The 22,624-nt window shown below is 43.8% G+C and overlaps 1 protein-coding gene across 1 annotated transcript; it reads right to left on the bottom strand.

The window, feature by feature from the left end:
• Positions 1-19,455: 19,455 nt before the first annotated feature.
• LOC147442772 (uncharacterized) lies at positions 19,456-20,262 on the bottom strand. The gene is made up of 2 exons (XM_086529424.1): positions 19,789-20,262; positions 19,456-19,743 (listed from the first exon to the last, which is right to left on the bottom strand). Exons 1-2 carry the CDS (start codon positions 20,260-20,262, stop codon positions 19,456-19,458), a joined length of 762 nt encoding a protein of 253 aa, XP_086385550.1.
• Between the last annotated feature and the right edge of the window lie 2,362 nt (positions 20,263-22,624).

Genomic DNA, 22,624 nt, shown 5'->3' with positions numbered 1-22,624 from the left:
TCTAGCAGGCTAGGGGATGGGCAAATTATGTCAGGAGTTTTTTGGAGCAAGGGATTGCGCATATGTACATACCCATGCATGGTGCATCAAATAAAGTATTGCCCATTTTCCAGAGCCAGGTGGTTACGTGGGGCCCACATGTGTACAGGTAGGACACCATGTACATAGTGCATCGATTTTCATCGTTACTAGTACCATTGTGTTTTTCTACAATAAGGAGGAGTTGGTAGCGCGTAAAAATTCTCGAGGAAGCTATCCGCGGGCCGACGACGTGAGGTCAGCAGGTGCGTCAGATGGCATCTAGTGGCGTCAGGAGGGCGAACGAGGTCAATATTTGCACGCAGATGAGGACGGACACAACGTGGGTGTTTGCTTGTGAGAATTATGCAGAAAGGTCATCATGAGGACCTTTTTTTGGGGCCACTTCACGTGGTGGCGAGATGCTTATTGGAAAAAAGCTGAGTGCCAGGTGTGCGGATGACGCAAAAAGGTGACAACTATGCACTGCGAGGTCAGTTTTTGGCCTGTTCGGGGTCCGTTTGAGGTCATCTAAAAGGCCAAGGGTGCCCAACTAAAAAATCTAAGTGTGGGAACTGAAAAAACTGAGAGAAGACCAGAAAAAACGTGGAGAAGAGAGGAGGAACAGCCGCAGGTGTGTTTTTGCCCATTTTGGAGCCTGTTTTGGCCGTAAACTGCTCATCCGAGGTCGGATTTGAGCACTTTGACATTGTAGACTGGGGTTTTGGGCCGTTCCGGACGCGATGGCGCTGTCCATTTTGCCAAATTCCTCACTCTTTTCCTGCTGTTTTTCTGTGTAAGTTTCTCCTATGAGCGAAGTTTCTGCTCCAGTTTGTGATTGTATCTGGCTTATTTTACCCATATTGTGTGAGCTGTTTGCCCCATTGGTGTTGGCCCAAGCTCATTTGTATCTAAACATCAGAAATTCTCCTCTTTTGAGCTGAGTTTTTGGGTGTGTGTGTGTGTGTGTGTGTGTTTGTGTGGAGTGGGCAAGTGGATAGTCTCTCTCCTCTCACTCCAGAGGTGTGTTCCCTGTCTCGGCCAGGTGTGTTGTGCAAGCCGAGTGGTGCCCCATAGTGTGTGTGTGTATCTTCCCAAGAGTGTGTGTCGGGTCGTTATAGAGGCGCTGTGTGTGTTTTCATCCCGCTCACACCGCCATGCATCGCCTATTTGGGAAATTTTGTAATGAACAGTTTCTCCAATATAATTAAAGATTTGATTTTGGCCCAAAGTTTTTGTGCAATGAAATTGTTGTTTTTTATTTATTAAATGTATAGGAAAAAAAAGGCAAATGACCATTTGGATGGGTCCTACCAAGGACCATCAAAATGGTCATCTGCTTTTTTTTAAAAATACGTGCGTGTGCGGTAATGTCTACGGTAAAGCCCACGGTAATAAGCGCGGAAATATAGCCAGGCCGATTACCGCGTGCATTGCTGAAGGACCATTACTGCGAGCATTGACTCCAGCATTACCGCCCCTGAGATTTTTTGACTTGAACTTTTCCTTTGTTTTTGTGCGTCTATCTGAGCGGTAATGTGCTCCAAATGTCATAGTGCCAACTTGATCCTGTCGTATATTGCTGACTAAGTAACCAATTGACAAGCTGTTGATTTATGATAGCTCCACATGATGCATACTACCTTCGGGAACCTTGGCAAGGCCAAATAGATGCCAAATGGTGCATTCTCCGATGCGGGCAAGTGGGCTCATAAGCATGCTTCACAACTCGAACACTACATATATATCCACTAACACCTGCCTGGGCCACCTGTCCCCAGCTACCCTATCCGTCGGAGATCTGCTAAACCTTCTACCTTTAAACTGCAATATCTTGAGCTTTGGGGAGGTGTTTTTATGGAAGGTGCTTTGGGGAGCCCTGTCGATGGGCGTTAAGATTCAGGCACGAGGTATAGGATCCGATAGATGCTCTGGCTGTCGCGGGGCTAGTGAAGACCTGTCACATATTTTTATGGAATGTCCAACCATAAGAGGTTTGGCAGGGAAGGTGTGCAAATGGATTCAAAGAACATGGAAGATTGGTTTCTTCAAGAAGGATCTTTCTCTTGGAGGAAAATGCTTTCGGAGTCCTGTCGTTCTTATCTGTACCCAAATTGTTAGATTTTGCTTCTTCTACAATATTTGGAGGTCAAGAATTGCCGTGTCTTCAATAATGAAGATTCTGTGGCCAGTTTCTCAATAATTGTTCAAGAAAGCAAATAATTCATATATACGATAAGTAAAAGGCATCACTCGGATGATTGGATTTGGGCAGCACAAGCCATTCGATCAAAGTCTTTATGATTGTAAAGTGTGATGTAATATCCGCCTCTCAAGGCTCGGCCTGGGCTTGAGATTGATCTGTAATTTTCTGTTCTCGTTCTAATACAATGACTCACAACTGTGAGTTTTTCCAAAAAAAAGAAAAAATGAGCCCCTTAGAATTTAGAAAAGACCAAACCTTTTTGACTCTCTCTCTCTCTCCTCTCTCTCACGTACCTTTTCCCCTCAATTGTCTTTAAGAGGAACGCTATCTCTTCTCTCTCATGTGTTGCTAAATCCCCATGGAAACTTGGCATGGCAAGTTGCCGGTTGCTAGTTGCCAACCTCACTCTCACCTGAACTGGAGAGAGAGAGAGAGAGAGAGAGAGAGAGAGAGAGAGAGAGAGAGAGAAGAAGAAGAAGAAGAAGAGAGTTTTAACATCGTAGGAAACCATCCCAAGAGACCTTAAAGATGTAGCCGACGAGGAGTTGAGTTCAAGACCTATTATTCAAGAGGGAAATGGCATGACTCCATTAACAACAAAACGGTGAACCTAGTTTGTTTGTCCACTCCAAGAACGTCGCTTCTCGTGCTTCATGCTTCACCTTCTCTACAGCCCACCGCGTGAGGTGAGGGATAAGTTTTTTTATTTTGGGGAGGGGGTTTGTTTTTAATTTGGGGGTTGGGGGGGGGGGAGAGAGCAATTGTCGCCCAAAGAGGTGCACTTGGTAACAAGCAATTATATGCTTTGGATTCTTCACATAAAATTCTTCCCACATTGAAAGAATAAAAAAAGATTGTTTATTCTAAATTTCAAATCGTTCTACACGTTTCTTGCATGAAAAACAGTGATAGAATCACAAGGCCTGCCCAGAGGTCAAATGATAGATAAGCATAGTAATTATATATTTAATAAATGAATTAGCAAATAAATAAATATTAAAAAAATTCAAGGAAAAAACAATAATAAAATCACGAGGCTTACCTAATAAAAGTTGATTTCAAGTTACAAAATAAGATGTTTGTGATTCAAAGTGTCATTCTTCCATAGACCTCGAATGCATAACCACTCAAATTTTCATGATTTGCATTGCAATAAAGTCAACACAAAGCACTAGAAATTCATGGGAATGAGCCTAAGCTGTTGTTCTCATCGTTGTTACCAGATGGTGCCGTGCTGCCAGGTTGTTCATCGATGCATGCAATGGCTGTAGTCTTTATGTCTCCCGGCATAATAGGCACTGAGGCACAGCTACGGGTTCAATTTTTCAACAAGACAAACATACATTATATTACGCATAATGGAGTGCGCATGCCATTGAAGTCAAGAACACTGTATGCAAGTGCAAGAAAGAGAGCATGGACCAAACAAACTTTGAGCAGGGAGCCCAGAGGACACCTCTCCTCGGGGTCTCTCTACTGCCCCTACCCTTTGCTCCTACTCGCTCTCTCTCTATCTTCATAATCCTACTCTAGAGCCCCATACCCTTCGCTCATTCTCGCTCCCTCTCTATCCTCATAAGCTACACAGCTTCGCCTTGCTTAAACAAGTTTGGTAAAGCAAAGGCTGATGAGGACAACGATTCTGAAGTAGTGGGATTCAGAGCAGCTGCTGAAGTAGCATTAGGGTTTGAACACAGTCTCCTGTTGATCCATTGTGGCACATTGTGCTCCATCTTGGAGAGAGGTAGTCCCTTGCATGCAACAACCAGACATGCCAGGGTCGAATCCATGTGGAGCCCTCGCTTTGCCTACACTACGTTGCCTTGCCTGTCCACGGCCTCTGCATTCATTCTAGTACGTGCTTCCACCGTTGTCCATGCAACCTGGCCCACCATTCCCATGTCACCTCGACCTTGTGATCGGTCGGCTCGTGCATACCACATTCCAACCCCACCTCAGTACTCTACTACCAAATTCACACACTCTCTTTCTAGGGCAGAGAGTTTGGTCACATCCACCTTAGAACCTGCTACTAGATTCTCTCTAGCAAAAATGGCACCAAGGCAAGGATGCACTGTGTAGCTACTGTGGGAGCAAGATTTGATCCTCAAAATCATACAGACGATGTATTGCATGTATAGTATAGGGGTAAGGCACACAATGAAGAGGAGCCATCTCTTTATTTACACAGCTGACACCGTTTCCATCCGCTCTTCATGCACAATATCGCCATCAACAGCCCTGGAGCCCTCGCTACAACCTTTTCCATCACGGCACCAGCCATTGTTCCCCTGCACGACCCTTGAAGACGCCCGCATAATGTAGCAAACTGACAAGAGCTCTTGAGAGCGGTGATCAGAGAGAAGAGGAAAGGGGGTGCTGACGTTGAAGGAGCCCAAGGGCAGCTGCGAGAGATCAAGATCTTGGAATAATTCAACAATGGCAGGGGCCATCATTTTCTTGGGACAACTCCTGCAGGATACTGTTCTGAGATAAAATCGAAAGTGCTGTAGTCTTAGGGCGGTTACAAACTCCCGAAGCCTCTGCCCATCCACTTAGGGGACGGGCAGGGAGGCTTTACACACTAATATGCCCAATACTTCATATATTAATAAAGCGACCCCACTACATGTAAAGCAGCCGTGTTCTATTGGTTACACTCTTTGTCTTTTTAAGGTGGGGCCTGAGGTTCAACCGCTGCCCGTGGATGGGCGGGGGAGCTTGGCAGTCCACGGAGTTGTCCAATGCGCATCTCACAGAGCGAACAATCTTTTGGCATCTGGCGGCCAGCTCAGCTCACGTACCTGCCGCCCAAGTTTGGGCAGCCAATCTGTAACCGCCCTTAGCACTAGGCTTAATGGAGGAGCTCTCTGAGCCAACGCAATGCATCCGCTCATGGGTCTTTCTTCTGTGTATGTGCCGATCCCAACTCAAGGTCTGAAACTAGAGAGAGAGAGAGAGAGAGAGAGAGAGAGAGAGAGAGAGAGCTATACACATAAGCGACAAGAGAAGGGATGACGTACGAGCTATGTTACAAATCTTGCAAATCTACAGAGAGTCACTCACCCATCCACTCTACTCAAAACTTCAAAGAATCATGTCCCATGTGTGAACGTCTTTTTCTGATGACTGCAAAAAACTGTAGAGCGTCATTTATGATTTAAAAATAAAATTCACTGCCCCTTCGGTGAGTGTGAAAACCTTTACACACACCACACTTGCTCCTATAGATTGCACAAAAAGAGAGAGAGAGAGAGAGAGAGAGAGAGAGAGAGAGAGAGAGAGAGAGAGAGCGCTATACACATAAGCGACAAGAGAAGGGATGACGTACGAGCTTTGTTACAAATCTTGCAAATCTACAGAGAGTCACTCACCCATCCACTCTACTCAAAACTTCAAAGAATCATGTCCCATGCGTGAATGTCTTTTTGTGATGATTGCAAAAAACTGTAGAGCGTCATTTATGATTTAAAAATAAAATTCATTGCCTCTTCGGTGAGTGTGAAAACCTTTACACACACCACACTTGCTCCTATAGATTGCACAAAAAAAGAGGAGTATGTTTTAGAGCACACTAGCATGTGCGACCCGCCTACCCGCGGGTCTCGCTCGCTCTTACTATGATACAAATTAAATTAATGACACACATACCAAAACTCTGAGCAGCTCTCTCTTTGGATGGGTGTTGTCACACACACACACAAAGTCTTGTATCAAGTTCTCATTGGTGGTCCTCTCTCTCTCCAAATTAGATGTGGTCGGATGCTGCCGTAGCATATCTGTCTAGCTCTCCGGTCTCTCTCTCATTGTTAGAGTCTCTCTCTCTCTCTCTCTCTCTCTCTCTCTCTCTCTCTCTCTAGTGCTAAATCACTCGTGCGGCTATGTACTCTCTTCAGTTAACTTTGCAAAGTAAGACGACGTATCATGTCGTGTTCAGTGGCGCTCACTGTGTGCGCGCGTGTGTGTGTCGCGCTCGTTGTTTGATCGGGCCGACTCAGAGGACACTCGCAGGTTCTATTGGTATCACCTCACTTAGGCAAGTATGGCCTGACGAAACCATTTTCAACCACATGGCCGCCTGAATTCCTCTTTCATATATAGTATAGATTACTCTCTCTCTCTCTCTCTCTCTCTCTCTCTCTCTACGCACTATCCACCTAGGTCGTCGGGGCTGCAGGGAACATAGCTGGCTGAGGGCAAGGGGAAAAGAAGAAATTCCGGTCCAAAACAGAGAAAAAAAGTGTAAAGCTCCAAAGAAAATTTATAATTTTCTAAAATTTCCTCTTGACAAAATCAAGCAAATGAATTTTGTATGTGTGGAAAAATGATTTTTCTCAAACACAAGGAGTAGGTGCTCTGTGTGTGTGTGTGTGTGTGTGTGTGTGTGTGTGTGTGCATCAATGTTCGAAAAAAGTGCATCGACTAAGCCTTCAGCAGTCGAATTGAACAATCAAAACAGTTGGTTGAAGGGATGGGAAGAAGGAGGAAGTCTGCTTGGAAAATTCAAAAAAATAGAGTTAAATTGCAAAAAAAATCGTCTATCTTAAAAAAAACTCAAAGCAACCGTCTGATTGAATTTTTTTTTTGGCGAAATTACCAAACCAAAATACCCCTCTAATTTGTGGAAATTCCCAAAAATATTCCCCAAATTTCAAAAGTTACCAAAATACCCTTGTATTTAGGTTGTAATCTTTATTCCTTTTTGATTGACAATTAAATCCGATTTTGAGTGCTTAGCATGTAATTAGTCACAAATTACGTTGCAAAAAAAGGAAAATATCATGTTTAAATATAATATATAATGAAGCAATACATCTAGAGAGCCTACTTAACGGACTCAAACTCTAGTTTTAGCATCTTCTATTGATAGACAATCAAGTCTCCTTATGAAAAGATAAATTGTCTTTCAAGAGATTTAATCCCACGACCTGGGGTATTTGGGGAATTTTGGAAAAATCGAAGGGCATTTTGGGAATTGTGTCAAAATATTGGAGGTGTTTTGAGAATTAAAATATTGGGGGTGTTTTGCGGGCCATGGAGTCTTCTTAGTTTTGTTTGTGTGTGTGTGTGTGTGTGTGTGTGTGAGAGAGAGAGAGAGAGAGAGAGAGAGAGAGAGAGAGAGAGAATGCTACCTAGCGCCAGTGGAGTCCTCTGCGGATGTTATATCTACAGATGCTCAGTAAGCACCAAGAGAGGCAAAGGGAGCACGTGAGGAATTGGGGAAGGAAGGGTCACTGGCTAGAGGCCGCAAATGCTACCACGTGGCCCCCAATCCCTCTCCCCATAATATCGTTAATAGATTCCACTTATTTAACATTGAACAAATTGCAAAATGCTTAAGTATTATTTCAATTTCCTCCAGCCTAGTTTTTTAACCATTGCAAAATATTGAGTTGTTAGTTGGCAGTGTGGGGCTCTCCTCTCTCTCTCTCTCTCTCTCTCTCTCTTTGGCATTTCCCCATGTGGATAAAGCATCTTCTTTTTCCCATTATTTTTTCATGTAGTATTCCACATCATGAGCTAGTGGTTATATGTATGGACCACAAACCTACTTAGGTGCAGTTAGGACCAAGGGGTTTCAGTCTCCACTCTCTGCCACCAGTAGTCCCTTAGCCACTACAACACCTAGCTAGGTATGCGATGTCTCCCTCTTGATAGTTCATGATGTTGTCGTTGTCCACAATGCATGAATTATAGTAGTAATGTGTCAAGAACCTCTCTCTCTCTCTCTCTCTCTCTCTCCCCCTTGTCATCAGGCTGGATACGCTAGTGCTATCGGGATTTGTCTCTCTCTCTCTCTCTCTCTCTCTCTCTCTCTCTCTCTCTCTCCACACATTAGCTAGCCTGCCTGTGCTGGGAGAACTGTGATCAAGATGGGGGAGGCGCAGTAGCTCCCAGTTCCGTCATCGCCACAGGTAAGACAATCGAGGGCAGGGTTGCGAGAGAGATGTAGGAGCAAGAGCATTGGCAATGAAGCCAGCACGAGTAGAGAGGTTGGGGTGTTCTTTCTCCAAGAAAAACCTATGGCCTGTTTTGACGTCTCTCTCTCTCTCTCTCTCTCTCTCCCTCTCTCTGTCTCTCTCCCCAATTGATCGCACACTCTCACTGTTACCTGTGTCGCTCAGAGTGCACTCACCGGACAAAGGAGGTGCTGCCACATGGCCGCCTAAATTCCTCTCTCATTCATATATAGTATAGATTGAAATTGAATAAATAAATCCTAAAAAAATCTCAAATGTGAGTATTTTTAAAAGAAAACAACTTGCCACTACCACCTATAACTCTCTCTAAGAAAACAACTTGCCACTACCACCTATAACTCTCTCTTGAGTGCTCACTACAACTCCTTTCCTGCGTTCACTTCATATTCAAAACTCATGACCTTTCCATCATTAGATTTATACAATCTTCATTTAAATAAGTGCCACTATCTTATTTCAACCAATAACCCATTTTGACCTATCAAAAATGGCTTGAAAATACAAGTCAATCTTTTTAAGAGAAGGCATCTCTATAGCCTTTGTCCTTTAAACACGCCAAAAACCATCTTTTACTAGTCACATCTTGATTTGCACATCTGTTTAAAAGCATTTCCTTTCACTCTCTTCCACTCAATGCTTTTGACGTGTGATTGTGAGAGTAAAAATGGAATGGGGATAATTTTTCACATGTGCACTTTGGAGGGGGTAAAGCAAAACGGATAACCCCCTCTCGTGGGGGTACCCCCACCTTCAATTGGGCAACCCCCCCTCCCCCTCCCCCCCCCCCCCCCCCAAAAAAAAAAAAAAAAAACACTACTTTGTTGCATGCTTTGTCAACACAAGATGTAACCGTGTCTTCGACCATTGTCATCACGCTACTAGAGTGGTCGAGAGTAGATCTCGTGATGCAATGTGGAGAGGTGCCTTCATCGTATGTGAACAGTAGGAGGACGAGGTAACAAAATCTATGAGCTATGTTGCCAAGTTCGTCTGAACCTGCCCTCAACTACCAAAGAGCAAAGAGAGAAACAATCTTTAGCACAACAACACAATAGATCTTGTCCACATCTCCCACATACTTTCACTCATTGTCCACATCTCTCTCTAGAAGCTAGAACTATGGGGAGAGAGAGAGAGAGAGAGAGAGAGAGAGAGAGAGAGAGAGAGAGAGAATAAATAACTCCACATTGGATTTATTTCTTTCCATAATTTTTTTGAAATAGTGTATGCATACATAGAATCGTTCCCTTTATGACTAGGGACACTCTCTCTCAAATATAAAAAAACAAGAGTAAAGGAATTGAACTTCCAGCATAGATGAGATATTCCATTTTCTTCTACGAGGAGGACATTATCTAGATGAGATATTCCATTTTCATCTACCAAGAGGACATTATCTAATTTTGGGCAAGCCAAAAAAAAAAACCTTGTCTCTTGGTCTATACCATAGAAACAACCTTTTTTTTAGCAAAACTTACAATTGTGAGTGGATTATATTGAGCAACCCAAAAAATTATAAGGTTTTGTCATGCTCATCTTAAGCCATGACAACATCCAAGGATCATAATTACAATGGCTATCAGGGCAGCCACCCCTACCACCCCGCCTCATTTTGATATCTTTTATTTACCGATGGCCAAGATTTGCCCCCATCCTAGGCATTCCATCTGCTAACAACAAGGCACAAGTAGTCCTAGACCAATCCTTCAAGTGCTGCTTGCGCCCGAGTACACATATTAGCACTTTGCTGTCTTGTATAATTTCTACGAAGCTTGCCACCTCAAATCCTCCTTCAAAAACACGACGGTTCCTTGTCTACCATACATTATGAAAGAAGAAGTAGCTGACGATTTGAGTGTTGATGAGGAGTGCAAGACTACCTGAATTTTTCCCTCCAAGGCACAGGTCAGTCTTGAAAAAACTAGTTTTCCATGTTCTTTGGACCCACTTGCATACTTTCCGTTCGAGGCCTTTTATAGTTGGGCAGTCCATGAATAGGTGGTCCACATCTTCACTAGCTAACCTGCACCCCAAGCATCGATCTAACCCAATCCCTCTCTCCTGAATCTTCACCCCCGTCGGTAAAGCACCCCAAACAACCTTCCATAAGAAAACCTTCATGTACTACGGAATCTTTGGCTTCCAAATGTTCTCCATTACATACTCCCACCTTTCCTCCGGCCATTTCTTTTTCCATAGCTTGTTAAGGGGGCTAGACCAATTCTTCTTTTGCATCATTGTCTGATAAATGCTTTTAGTATGGGATTTCCACAATAGACTACTTCCGAGCCATTTCCAGGTATTCCAGTCCAACTCCGAATAAGAGATTGGTAGCACTAGATTGTCAAGCTCTTTCATCACTTTGTGGACAACCAAGACCTCCAAGCTATTAAGTTGGTATTGGGCAACCATAAGGTCAATGGTTTTCCAACTCTTGTTGCAACTATCCCAGAAGTGCTCAATCCGTTTCAGACCCTTATTATTCAGCATTCTGGCTGTCTCAATCCAATAGGGAGTTTGTGGGCAGATCTACAACTTTGGAGAGCCAGGGGGACCAATGCAAGATGGAGTTCTTGAAGTATCTGGCTTCTTCCCCCACTTTAAGACTCCTGCTACTCTATTGCATTTTCTTACCAATTCTCCTGAACTGCCCCCGAGTCTTAAGGTAGACCACACCGGGGCTAACAATTTGTCATGAATCTCCACCCCTCTCCACTTTCCAACCTTCGAGCCAAGTTTAGGTGCTTCTATTATATCTCTGATCATGATAGCCCAAACTTGATCCTGTTTAGCCAAGGAAACAACAAATTTGGTGCAACAAGCTTCTGCATGGGCCACAGGGTTGAGAATTCCGAGGCCTCCTTGATTCCCCGGCCGAGCAACTGATTCCCAACGGGCTCATTGCCATGGCCTGAAAGATTTCATGTTATTTTTCCATAAAAATATTTTTACTGGTTTTATGAACTCTTTCCAGTGACACTTAACCATCTTGATAAGTGATCTAGTGAAGGCAGTATAAAGAATCATAAAGGCATTCATCACTCTTATCTGACTTGGGAATGGGAGAAGAGCATACTCCCACCTACTCATTTCTGTTTTGATTTTTTCAAGCACCCACCCGAATCTTTGCTTGTGAGTTACATCCACCCCCAAGGGGGCACCTAGATGTCTAAAGATATTCCCTTTTGTGACAATCTCCCCTGACCAGACAGAAGGGTCAAATGAGTCATTTTCAGATAGGGAAATCATCCTTGACTTTTCTATTTTACACTGGGACCCCGAAGCTACTGAGAACATTTGTACAATCTCCAGAGTTTTTCTAATTAACTAGGGGCAGGCATTCAAGAAGAAGAGAGAATCGTCTGCAATAAGTTTTGCCAGGAGTTGGCAATTTCCTGGTAAAACAAGGCCTTGCGCCTCCCCTTGTTCAGCACTAACTTCGAGTGTCGTGATTAGAGGATGTGATCCTATGGCAAAAAGTAGGGGGGCCAAAGGGAATCCCTGTTTAATAGACCTTTTGACCTCAAAGGAGCCCACAATTCTGTCGTTGAATAGGAGCTCTGACTGACTTCCAGCCCCCATTACATGAGCCAGCCGACAGAGGCGCGGCCCAAAGCCTAGAGCTTCCAAGATGGCTTCTATATATGTCCATGTTATTCTGTCATAGGCCTTGTCGAGGTCCAAATGCAACAGAATGCACTCTTGCTTTGTGACAGTTGCGTATTCTATGCCCACCATTGCTGCCAAGATGTTATCGTAAATGGACCTTCCTTTTATGAAACCATGTTGATGGGGGGAGATGATCTTGGTTAGTAAGGGGGCCAGTCTGAGGCCCATTGCTTTAGCTATAATTTTGTAGGCCACCGACTTCATCGTTATAGGGCACCAATGTTTCAGTTTAGAACATCAGAGCTATTTTGGGATGGGCTTGATAAGCCCTCTCTTCACACTTGTCTCCAACGACCCTTCAACCATGGCTTTGTTGGCCAACCTTGTGATTGGGGCCTTGAGATCATCCCAAAATTCTCTATAGAATTCCACCGTCATCCCATCCCAACCAGGGGATTTTTCCTTGCCAAGGACTTGCAATGCTAGTGAACATTCGTCTTCAGAAAATGTCTGTTCCAAGTTAATAGCTTCTAATTGAGGAATTTCCTTCTTGATAATCTGAAGTAAAGCCCCTTTGGCTTCTTCCAGTTCTTGGGGCTCGGTCTCCGTCCGTCCAATGATTTGACTAAGATAGCTCAGCAAACCAGCCATTTCATCCTGGTTATGAACTGCTGTCCCTTTCTCATCATCGAGCGAGCGGACGTGGCCCCAACTCTTCTTGATTTTTAAAGCCCTAAAAAATTGAGATTGATTGGAGGCTTCCCGTTGCAGAAAAGTCTCCCTAGAGAGAAGTCTAGCCTTTTTGATATCTTCAAGCTACTCGTTAGCAAGGTTCGATTTGGCTTCAAGCCATGGTTTGTGTTCGACCTTAGTGGCATGCCCATTAGCTTTTATAGAGGTAAGCAATTGTACCTCCGCTATAAGATGCAAAAGGTGATCCTCCCTAGCTTTCTTGGTTTGGAGGCCCACAGTTTTGATTGCTTTTTGGATGCTACGAGCAAAGTGTTCCCACGCAGTGTGTTTGTTGAGGTCGATATCTTTTTTTAGCTTACCTAGTGCTTTCTTGGTTAGATTCCTGAAAAGAGGGTCTCTGAATAGGTGTGCCCCTATTACCAACAGTTTTTCTCACCTCTTGGGGCCTACTCCTCCTCTTTATTCTTCTTAAAATGTATGTGCAGAGGAATGTGATCCGAAAGGATTGTTGTTGGGACCACCTTCATTTCCATCAGCGTCGGTATCCAGTGACCTTGGTGCAAGCAATAGCATCTGTCCAGTCTGGAGGCAGTGCGGGCGTACTGGAGGCTTGTGTAGGTGAACCCAAGCGTGCTGTTCCATGGGACAACTTCCCATAAGTCGATCATTGCCCACTTTTTGCACAAACTTTTCCATTTACCATAGAAACAACCTTAGCCCGTACCTCTTGATCTCTCTTCACAACAACTTTTGCGTTAGCAATCATACATGTAGCAAATTGTGTCAGATGCACAATCCCTTTGTTTCACAAAGCATCAATGATCCATGACACGTGAAACCTTTTTCTTTTTGGCAAAACTCACAATTGTGAGTGGATAGTATTATCAACAGAAATATACACCAATCCTCAAGCTCAGACCGAGGCTTGAGGGTCAAAGGATTACAAGCTATCTGCTTGGCAGAGAAACCACTCCTACTCCTCGGATTTACTTATTACAAGATGTTATGTATTATTCTAAGCCATTCCTCTGAGTCTTGTTTGCCTCCAATCATGTGGATCATCAATCTGCTCTCTTACGTGATTTCACGAAAGCTTGCCACAGCTAGATCGCCCTCAAACACACGGCAGTTTCTTGCTTGCCAAATATGGTGTAAGAAGTAGTACCTAATTATTTGAGTGCAGACAAGAAGAGTAGGACTTCCCATCCTGTTACTACCAAAGAGCAGATCATTCTTGAAGAACTTAATTTTTCATGTCCTTTGAATCCACTTGCATATTTTCCCAGCCATGCCCCTGATTGCCTAGCATCCCATGAAAAGGTGGGCTAGGTCTTCACTGGCTATTCTGCATCCCGAGCAACGATTGGACCTGATGCCTCTTTCTTGTATCTTTATGCCCGTCGGTAGAGCAACCCACATCACTTTCCACATAAATATTTTCATATACTGGGGCCATCTTGGCTTCCAGATGTTCTCCATGACTCCCGTACATCGTTTTTCCATCCAGTGCCTCTTCCATAATTTGTTGAGGGGGATACACCAATCTACCTCGCGCATTAAAGCATGGTAAATGCCTTTAGAGTGTGGTTTCCAAAAGAGCTACTCCCGGGCCATCTCCAAGCGTCCCATTCAAAGCTAGATTTTGTAAGGACATGGGTCCTATGGGCAAGGCCACCCACACGGTTGGACAATGTGTACACTAGGGGGAGGCTATAAGATAGCACGGTTGGGTGGAGACTAGTACACGCATTACCACCACCCTTTCAATAGTAGCGGAGCTATTTTTGGGAGGAGGCTAAAAGAGGCTTGCAGGGCGTCGCATGTGCGTGCGACGCCCTGCTTCTCTCCCATGTTTTGCAGACAGTGACATCCCCGCTGTGAAGCAAAAAAGAAGACAGACACAATTTTTTGCGCAAGCAGACAGCGACAGTCGACCGCGACCGAGCCATTTACGCAAGACAAAGGCGGACGACCAAGGCAAACTCGACGGGCAACTCGACGACAACGAGGCTCCGAAGGCTTCCGTTGGCTATGCTCGTAAGAAGGCCAGCTTAACCCTTGCATGAAGGAGGGTAGAACCAGCCCATGAGGATAAGAGGCCAACACTTTACCATCAAGCTATTGGCTCTTGTTGTCTATAACAAGGAAAGATAGTCTACTTGTGTTGAAAGGAAAACTAGAAGGAAAGGGGAAGCTTCAAACTTCAAGGAAGTAGCTTTAACCTTCCTTTTCACTTCTTGGAGGAAGGCAAGTTTTCCTCAAAAAAAAAAAAAATCCTCAAGGAGGTAGCTTCAAAGTGAAGAAAAGCCTTCACAAAAACGACGAGTTTTTGTGAAGAATCATCAAAGGTGTTCTTACAAGGAACGACAAGTGAATCGCTCAAATTCTCGCAAGGCGAGGTTCGCATGCAACGCAAATCGCGAAGCATACAAAACACAAAGATCTCAATTTCTCAAGGTACAAGTTGTCGTTTCTTTTTCTCTCTTTGCATTAGTGTGTGTTTACCATGGCCAGTGAGGATATCCCACCTACACACACGTTTGATTTTGAGCACATAGATCAAAATCAGGGCACCATGGGTGTTGCTTACACTAATATGCATGATGATGATGATCTAGGAGATCATGGGCTTGTAGATATGTCTTTTTTCAAGACTTTGGAACATTGCCAAAGCATACTTGAAAGTAACCTCTCTGCACTCAATGCAAATGTTACCAATCTTACAGAGTTACTTGTGAAATATATGAATTCACAGACAACTCCAGGAGCCACAAGTGGCATGGTTCAAGGGAACCAAGCTCCTACGACTCAAGGAGTCCAAGAGACAAGTGTTGCAGAAGATGCAGAAGGTAGCAGTGCATTACTTAAGAATATCACCATTCCTGAGTTTCACAGGGAAGAGTGTGATCGCAACAAGGATGCTGTCAATATCTTCTTACACAAATGGAGTGATATTCATAGATTGAGACACACCCCGGATATAAAGACGGCTGTGGAAACTAGTCTATCTCTTTAATGCAAGGCCTATAAGTGGTGGATGGCAGTTCCAATAGATGCTCGTCCTCCGTCTTGGGCTGCGTTTCAAGCTTCTTTCTCCAAAGAGTTTTTGGACTCCAATGAAGAAGATAAGAATTGGTTAGCATGGGATGCATGCCGCATGTCTAGCCTCTCTCTCACACAATACCTTTCAAAGTATCGAGAAATCATATGAAAACTAGAAGGTCTAGATGAATTCCAAAGATACAGGGTTTTAATAGGGGTCTTGACAAAGACTATCGCCTTCATGTCAAGACCCAACATCCAAAAACTTTGAAGAAGCCTTTAGTCATGTACAAAGATATGATGATGACCAACAGAGGAAAGGTAATGTTCCCTACTCTAAGAATACTTTTGCTAAGAGGAATGTGGCTAAGAGCCAATGGCGAGGTAGATCTCCCACACATTCCAAGAGGAGTAAAAGACAATCTACCTCTCCATGCCCACAAGAGGCTAAGAAGCCTAAGCAATCATGAGATACTCCGTGTGGATCTCTTAGCACTGCTAATTTTGAGCGTGCAAAGAAAAACAATTTGTGTTTTAGATGTCTTTCAGACCAACATAACAAGAAAGATTATTCTCTTTTGCAAGGCAAAGAAAAGGCCATGCACACGGTGCAATGCCTCACATTAGATTCATCTCCTAAATATTGTGTTGTAGAGGTTCTTCATATGGAGGAAAAACACAAGTTTTGTGTGCTTTCTTCAATGTGACATTCCACTGCTCTCACAAGTATGTGGTGGAGCAGATTTCTGGGAATGATAAAGAAGTATGGGACACGGTAGTTCAACGGGTTGAGCTTAATGTTCAAGATCATACGATGACCCTTGACTTCCAAGTTATGAACATGGACCGTTGTCAGGAGATATGTGTTCGAAACGTGAGCAAGGAAGGTGCCAGGCCTCTGTCTATGGAAGGTGTGAAAGAAAAACAAATGCAATTGAATATGGCAATCACCGTACCCTTCAATTAATCAAGTCAAGGTTTAAGTACAATTTAAACCTTAGCCAAGGTGCGTTGTTAACAACACCGTCACTTGGATCATCTACTAACTAGGAGTTTAAGCCATGCTTTATAGAATTAACCGGGACGTTATCGACACCGGGGCTTAATAGAATGTTTAATCAATCTTTAGATGATGAGGTGATGGAAATTCCTATTCCGCTTTCACTGCTTCAAATACCTTCAAGATTCTGCACTGCTCCTGCTCCTTGCTTAACTCTGTTTTTTCCTTGCCTTCTTTATCATGGCCGCTCATCTTATGCTCAACGAGAGAGAGAAATTCATGCTTGCTTATGTATGAGAGAGAGATCCTTGGTTTTGCTTCTCAAGCACGAGAGCGAGAGACTTCCTTTTTGCTTTGCCCTGGTTTTTAGGCACGAGAGAGAGGTAGCATGTATCCTGCTTCAAATCCTCTCTTGCCATCTTTGCTAGCGGAGGTCACCTTCTCCTCTTTTATTAACTTCCTTCACGCCTCTTGCCGAGCTCGCCTCACTTTGCCAGCCTCTTTCTCTAGTATGAGGCTCGACTCCTTCTCCTTGCCCCTTCTTTAGCAGAGATCCTTGTCAAAGCGAGAGAGAGAGAGAGAGAGAGAGAGAGAGAGAGAGAGAGAGAGAGAGAGAGAGAGAGAGAGAGAGAGAGAGAGAGAGAGAGCGAGGTTGCCCCAAGCTTGCCTTCCAACCTCTTCCTCTTCGTTACCCTATTTGGCTCTTCTCGTCACCCCTTCCTGCCTTCCTCGTTATACCCTCTATTAATAGCCGTGTCTCAACTTATGCAACGATGACACTGTTGTTGTGGGAACGGTGCCGATGATGTGACAGTGGGTAGGATCACCGGCATGATATTGGACGGGAGCGGCTCTGAAACTGGTCACCACGGGCTCCTGAGTGCATCTCCCTTCATGTGTGAGCTCATGTGAGCTATGCTTGGCTCAAGGCGAGTCCATCATTCTCCACCCTCGTTGCTCGTCGCCTGCACGCTTTGGCCATCCCTATTTTTCCATTTTTCCCACACACTTAAACCCTTAATTGCTTTAATGGGAGGCCATTGGCCATGCCCTTTCAACCTTGTGTGGCCACTTAATTCAAGAGAACCACATTTGGGCATACATATCGACCAAGGCATTGCCTCCATGACAATTTCCCAACATCCCCTGACTAGGAATATCACAGTGAATTTTGCTGCCACCTTGTGTGTCGAATGCCACCACAACCTTTGGGATGCAAGTATCAGTGATTGCATTTGGTGAAAGACCTTCCCTCGCATTTGGTTAAAATAGTCAGCGTTTCTAAGCCACAACCCTTTTGGCATAATCCGCAATCATTGCATTCCAAAACCTAGACGGAAGACAAAAACTCCCAGCTCAAACACCAACCAAGCGGACCGGTCCCGAACCGGCCCTCAGTGAATCTCTAACGGCCAATGTCTTGGCCACTGGAACTCTAATCATCACTGATCTGAAAAGACCAACGCGCTCCACAAAGTGAGCACTTCAGGCCCCTTTATTCATTTCATTTTTGTCCCCTCAGATGCAGTTGCCCAATCCGGTACGAATCTGCAATTAACTCAAACTTCAAGCTGCCATAATTTCTTCACCGTAGCTCTAATCGATGAGCCGGAAAGACAGGCTCGTAGAGCACTTCAAGAAATGCACTTCTAGATCATAATATCCTATTTGTTCTTACTTCAGGCATAGCCATTTTTAGCATCATTAAGACATGTGTTGGCCCATTCAGCCGCATTTGACATACATTCAACATTAAACTTGGCCTGTTATTAGGTCCTAGTCATTGACCATTAATCAAGGAAGCTTCCAATAAGCTTGATGTGCATCTTCTTGGTATATTTCTTATCATTGTAGTGGAGTTGCACAACATCCACCCCCTCGGAACCTGCATAGCCTCCAGTTTGTGCCAATTGCACTTCAATCTGCATCTGTTATAGGTACTTTAAGCTCTTTGCCATCATGAGACTCACATAGCTGCTAAACATGAAAAATGAAATAAGGCTTATACCTTATCGTTAATGTTCTAGATTAAGCATTAGGTAGCTTCCCTTCAAAAATCTCTGAACCGTATTTGCCGTATCTTCAAAGCATTCAATTATGGATAACCTGTTCACTGAACCCGGCCAGACTCAAGTGCTCCAGTTAATGATGCACATGGCTTGACCATTAAGCTCTCTTAAGGGAACCCTGTCAAGCTTAAGTATGCCTTACTCTTTCTGCACACGCAATGGCCCTCAAGTCCTTTACTTCAAGTTCTGGTAGCGGAACCAACTCAAAATATGTGAAGATACTTGATCAATTATCCAAAGAAGTCAACTGCAAGCCAGCCTTGTAATCTTATTGCACGCATAATCAAAAACTCTTCTGACTTAGCATACTCTAGAAACCAAAACCTTGTACCATGAAACCTTCTACAACAGATAACTGGTACTCTTCAAATCTGCAACTAGCACTTTAATAGCCCCTGGGATCAAACGGGAAACGAATCATTTCCCTACTATGAGCATTCCTTTAAAACATTTGCACCATCCTCCAGGATCAAAAGGCATATAAAGTAACTGACAGCAATCATAACTATCATGATAGCCTCCCGGGTCATATGGTAGTAGAAGATCATATTTCAAGTATATTGCATCTCCACAAACTTTCTCATAACATAGCAACAAAAAGTCCCAAATTCCCATCATAGCAAAACCCAGAGGTAAAATGAGTTCAATCACTATGGTTTCAAAAATATCAATCTATATTTGTGAGTCATTGAATTCCATCACTTCATTTGATACCGCAAACGCTGCATGATTGCCTTCTCTAGTACGCACAAACTCCTCTAGAGCCTCATCCAAAAGAAACATAAGATCTTCATCATATATTGCAGGATGTTCTTCACTACTCTTGTCACAAGGAACTCAAAAATACTCTAGCGCATCATCAAGTAGATTCATAAGCTCCATATCTTCCTCCTTGGAAGAACCACCTAGTTTGTGAGTATTATCACAAAAAACCTCATCGCTTGTTTCGTACATAGGCATGAATTGTTCTGGCAGCATGACACTCCCATTCAAATATCTTTCCACTTCAATAGCACAAGTCTCAGCATGCATTACAAAGATAGCATCAATTTCATTTTCCATAGCATCATCATAGAAAACCCTCTCACATGTAGTAGTCATAGACTGATCATCATCATGCACCCCCTATAAATATGCATGTCCATAATCATAATCTTTGTTTGGGTTTACATTAAATACATATGGATCAGCATCATCACCAGTGTCCTGAAATGTAACAATAGACATAAAACCCTCTTGCATAGCATTAGCCAAAATAGTTGCTTTTGCATGTAATGTTGCATAAGCATTCTCTTCATGGTCTACAACCAAAGAGAACTCCAAATGGGCCTCTACATCACATATTGACTCTGACAAACATGTTGCTTGATCACTGTTAGCGGCTATGCTTGCATGCATATCATGCACTCGCTCTGGGAAACTTGTTTCCTCATTTATGTCACTTTGAGAGGATATGACTACACCCACAAAGTCACATTTTATTTGAAATAAAGAAGTCAATCCCAATCGAGCGTAAACTATATCCACTATGAAATCATCATATGCATGCAACAATGATTTGTCTTCCAGAAGACATGCATCGATAACAGCTTCTAGCTTAGCTCGGATAGAACTTCGACCACCTGCATGACATGTTTTTTGCATTAAAACAGATGGCTCCTCATTTTATGTGCTTTCAATCTTATGAAGCTCTAGGTCTTTACTCAATAAGAACCCCTGTATAATTACTTCTGCAAAAGCATCCCAATTGTCTACGTGAGTTCTTGCAAGAACTTGAGTTTGATCCTTAATATGATCACACACAAGTTGTTCAAATTTTCCAATCATCAAAATGTCTGGCACTTTTTGAAGCTTCATTTTCTACTTGTAACACTCTAGGTAACCTTTTGGATCATATTCACCATCAAAGATTGATTTCTCATTGTATACTGCATCCAATGCTGCATTCAAAAGCTTCTTTCATTTGCTCCTTCATCATCATGGCTTCTATGTCAAAGCAGTGATCCTTGCATCACTTGCATCATCTTGGAAAAATTTGGAACTCCTATCTCGCCATTAAAAACATGTGTGATGAATTCTTCAAATAATCTCTTTACCTCCTCTGGAATCTCCATCTGCATCTTCCACCATGGCTTGCTTTGCGTCGGGTTCACCAAAGATGTTGGGGGATATGTGTTCGAAACGTGAGCCAGGAAGGCTTTGGGCCTCTAGCTGTGGGAGGTGTGAGAGAAAAACAGATGCAACTGAATATGGAAATCACCATACCCTTCAATTTATCAAGTCAAGAACTTAAACCTTAGCCAAGGCGGGCTGTTAACAACACCGTCACTTGGATCATCTGCTAACTAGGAGTTTAAGCTCCCGCTTTACAAAATTAACCGGCCCGTTATCGACACGGGGGCTTAATAGAATGTTTAATCAATCTTTAGCTGATGATGGTGATGGAAATTCCTATGCCACTTTCACTGCTTCAAATACCTTCAAGATTCTGCACTGCTCATGTTCCTTACTTAACTTCCTTTTTCCCTTGACTTCTTAATCATGGCCGCTCATCTTTTGCTCGACGAGAGAGAGAACTTCATGCTTGCTTACGTATGAGAGAGAGATCCTTGGTTTTGCTTCTCAAGCACGAGAGCGAGAGACTTCCTTTTTGGTTTGCCCTAGTTCTTAGGCACGAGAGAGAGGTAGCCTATATCTTGCTTCAAATCCTCTCTTGTCGGCTTTGCTAGCCGAGGTCTCCTTCTCCTCTTTTGTTAACTCCCTTCACGCCTCTTGCCGAGCTCCCCTCGCTTTGTCGGCCTCTTTCTCTAGTATAAGGCTCTACTCCTTCTTCTTGCCCCTTTTCTAGCACGGATCCTTGTCAAAGCTTGAGAGAGAGAGAGAGAGAGAGAGAGAGAGAGAGAGAGAGAGAGAGAGAGAGAGAGAGTTGCCCCAAGCTTGCCTTCCAACCTCTTCCTCTTCGTTACCCTATCTGGATCTTCTCGTCACCCCTTCCTGCCTTCTTGGTTATATCCTCTATTAATAGCCGTCTCTCAACTTATGCAACGACGGCGCCGTCATTGTGGGAATGGCGCCGATTATGTGGCAGTGGGTAGGATCAACGACATGAAATTGGAGGGGAGCGGCTTTGAAACTGGTCCTCACAGGCTCCTGAGTGCATCTCCCTTCATGTGCGAGCTATTCTTGGCTCAGCGCGAGTCCATCATTCTCGACCCTCGCTGCTCGTCACTTGCACGCTTTGGCCATCCCTATTTTTCCACTTTTCCCACACACTTAAGCCCTTAATTGCTTTAATGGGCGGCCATTAGCCATGGCCTTTCAACCTTGTGTGGACACTTAATTCAAGAGAACCACATTTGGGCATACGTATCGACCAAGGCATTGCCTCCATGACATCATTTCCCAACATCCCCTGACTAGAAATATCACGATGAATTCTGCTTTAATGGGCGGCCATTAGCCATGGCCTTTCAACCTTGTGTGGCCACTTAATTCAAGAGAACCACATTTGGGCATACGTATCGACCAAGGCATTGCCTCCATGACATCATTTCCCAACATCCCCTGACTAGAAATATCACGATGAATTCTGCTACCACCTTGTGTGTCGAATGCCACCACAACCTTCGGGATGTAAGTATCAGTGATTGCATTTGGTGAAAGACCTTCCCTAGCATTTGGTTAAAACAATCGGCGTTTCTAGGCCGCAGCCCTTTTGGCATAATCCGCAATCATTGCATTCCAAAACCTAGACGGAAGACAAAAACTCCCAGCGAGGCACCAACCGAGCAAACCGATCCAGTATGGAACCGGCCCCCGGTGAATCTTTGACGGCCAATATATTGGCGACTAGAACTCTGATCACTGATTTGAAAAGACCGACGCGCCCAACAAAGTGAGCCCTTCAGGCCCCTACATTCATTTCATTTTTGTCCCTCAGCTACAGTTGCCCAATCCGGTACGGATCTGCAAATAACTCAAACTTCAAATTGCCATAACTTCTTCA

This window comes from Adiantum capillus-veneris, chromosome 14 (genome assembly GCF_014529385.1).
Source record: "Adiantum capillus-veneris isolate H3 chromosome 14, ASM1452938v2, whole genome shotgun sequence".
NCBI lineage: Eukaryota > Viridiplantae > Streptophyta > Polypodiopsida > Polypodiales > Pteridaceae > Adiantum > Adiantum capillus-veneris.
Note: the sequence above shows the minus strand (reverse complement) of the source record. Positions and strands in the feature narration are given on the sequence as shown.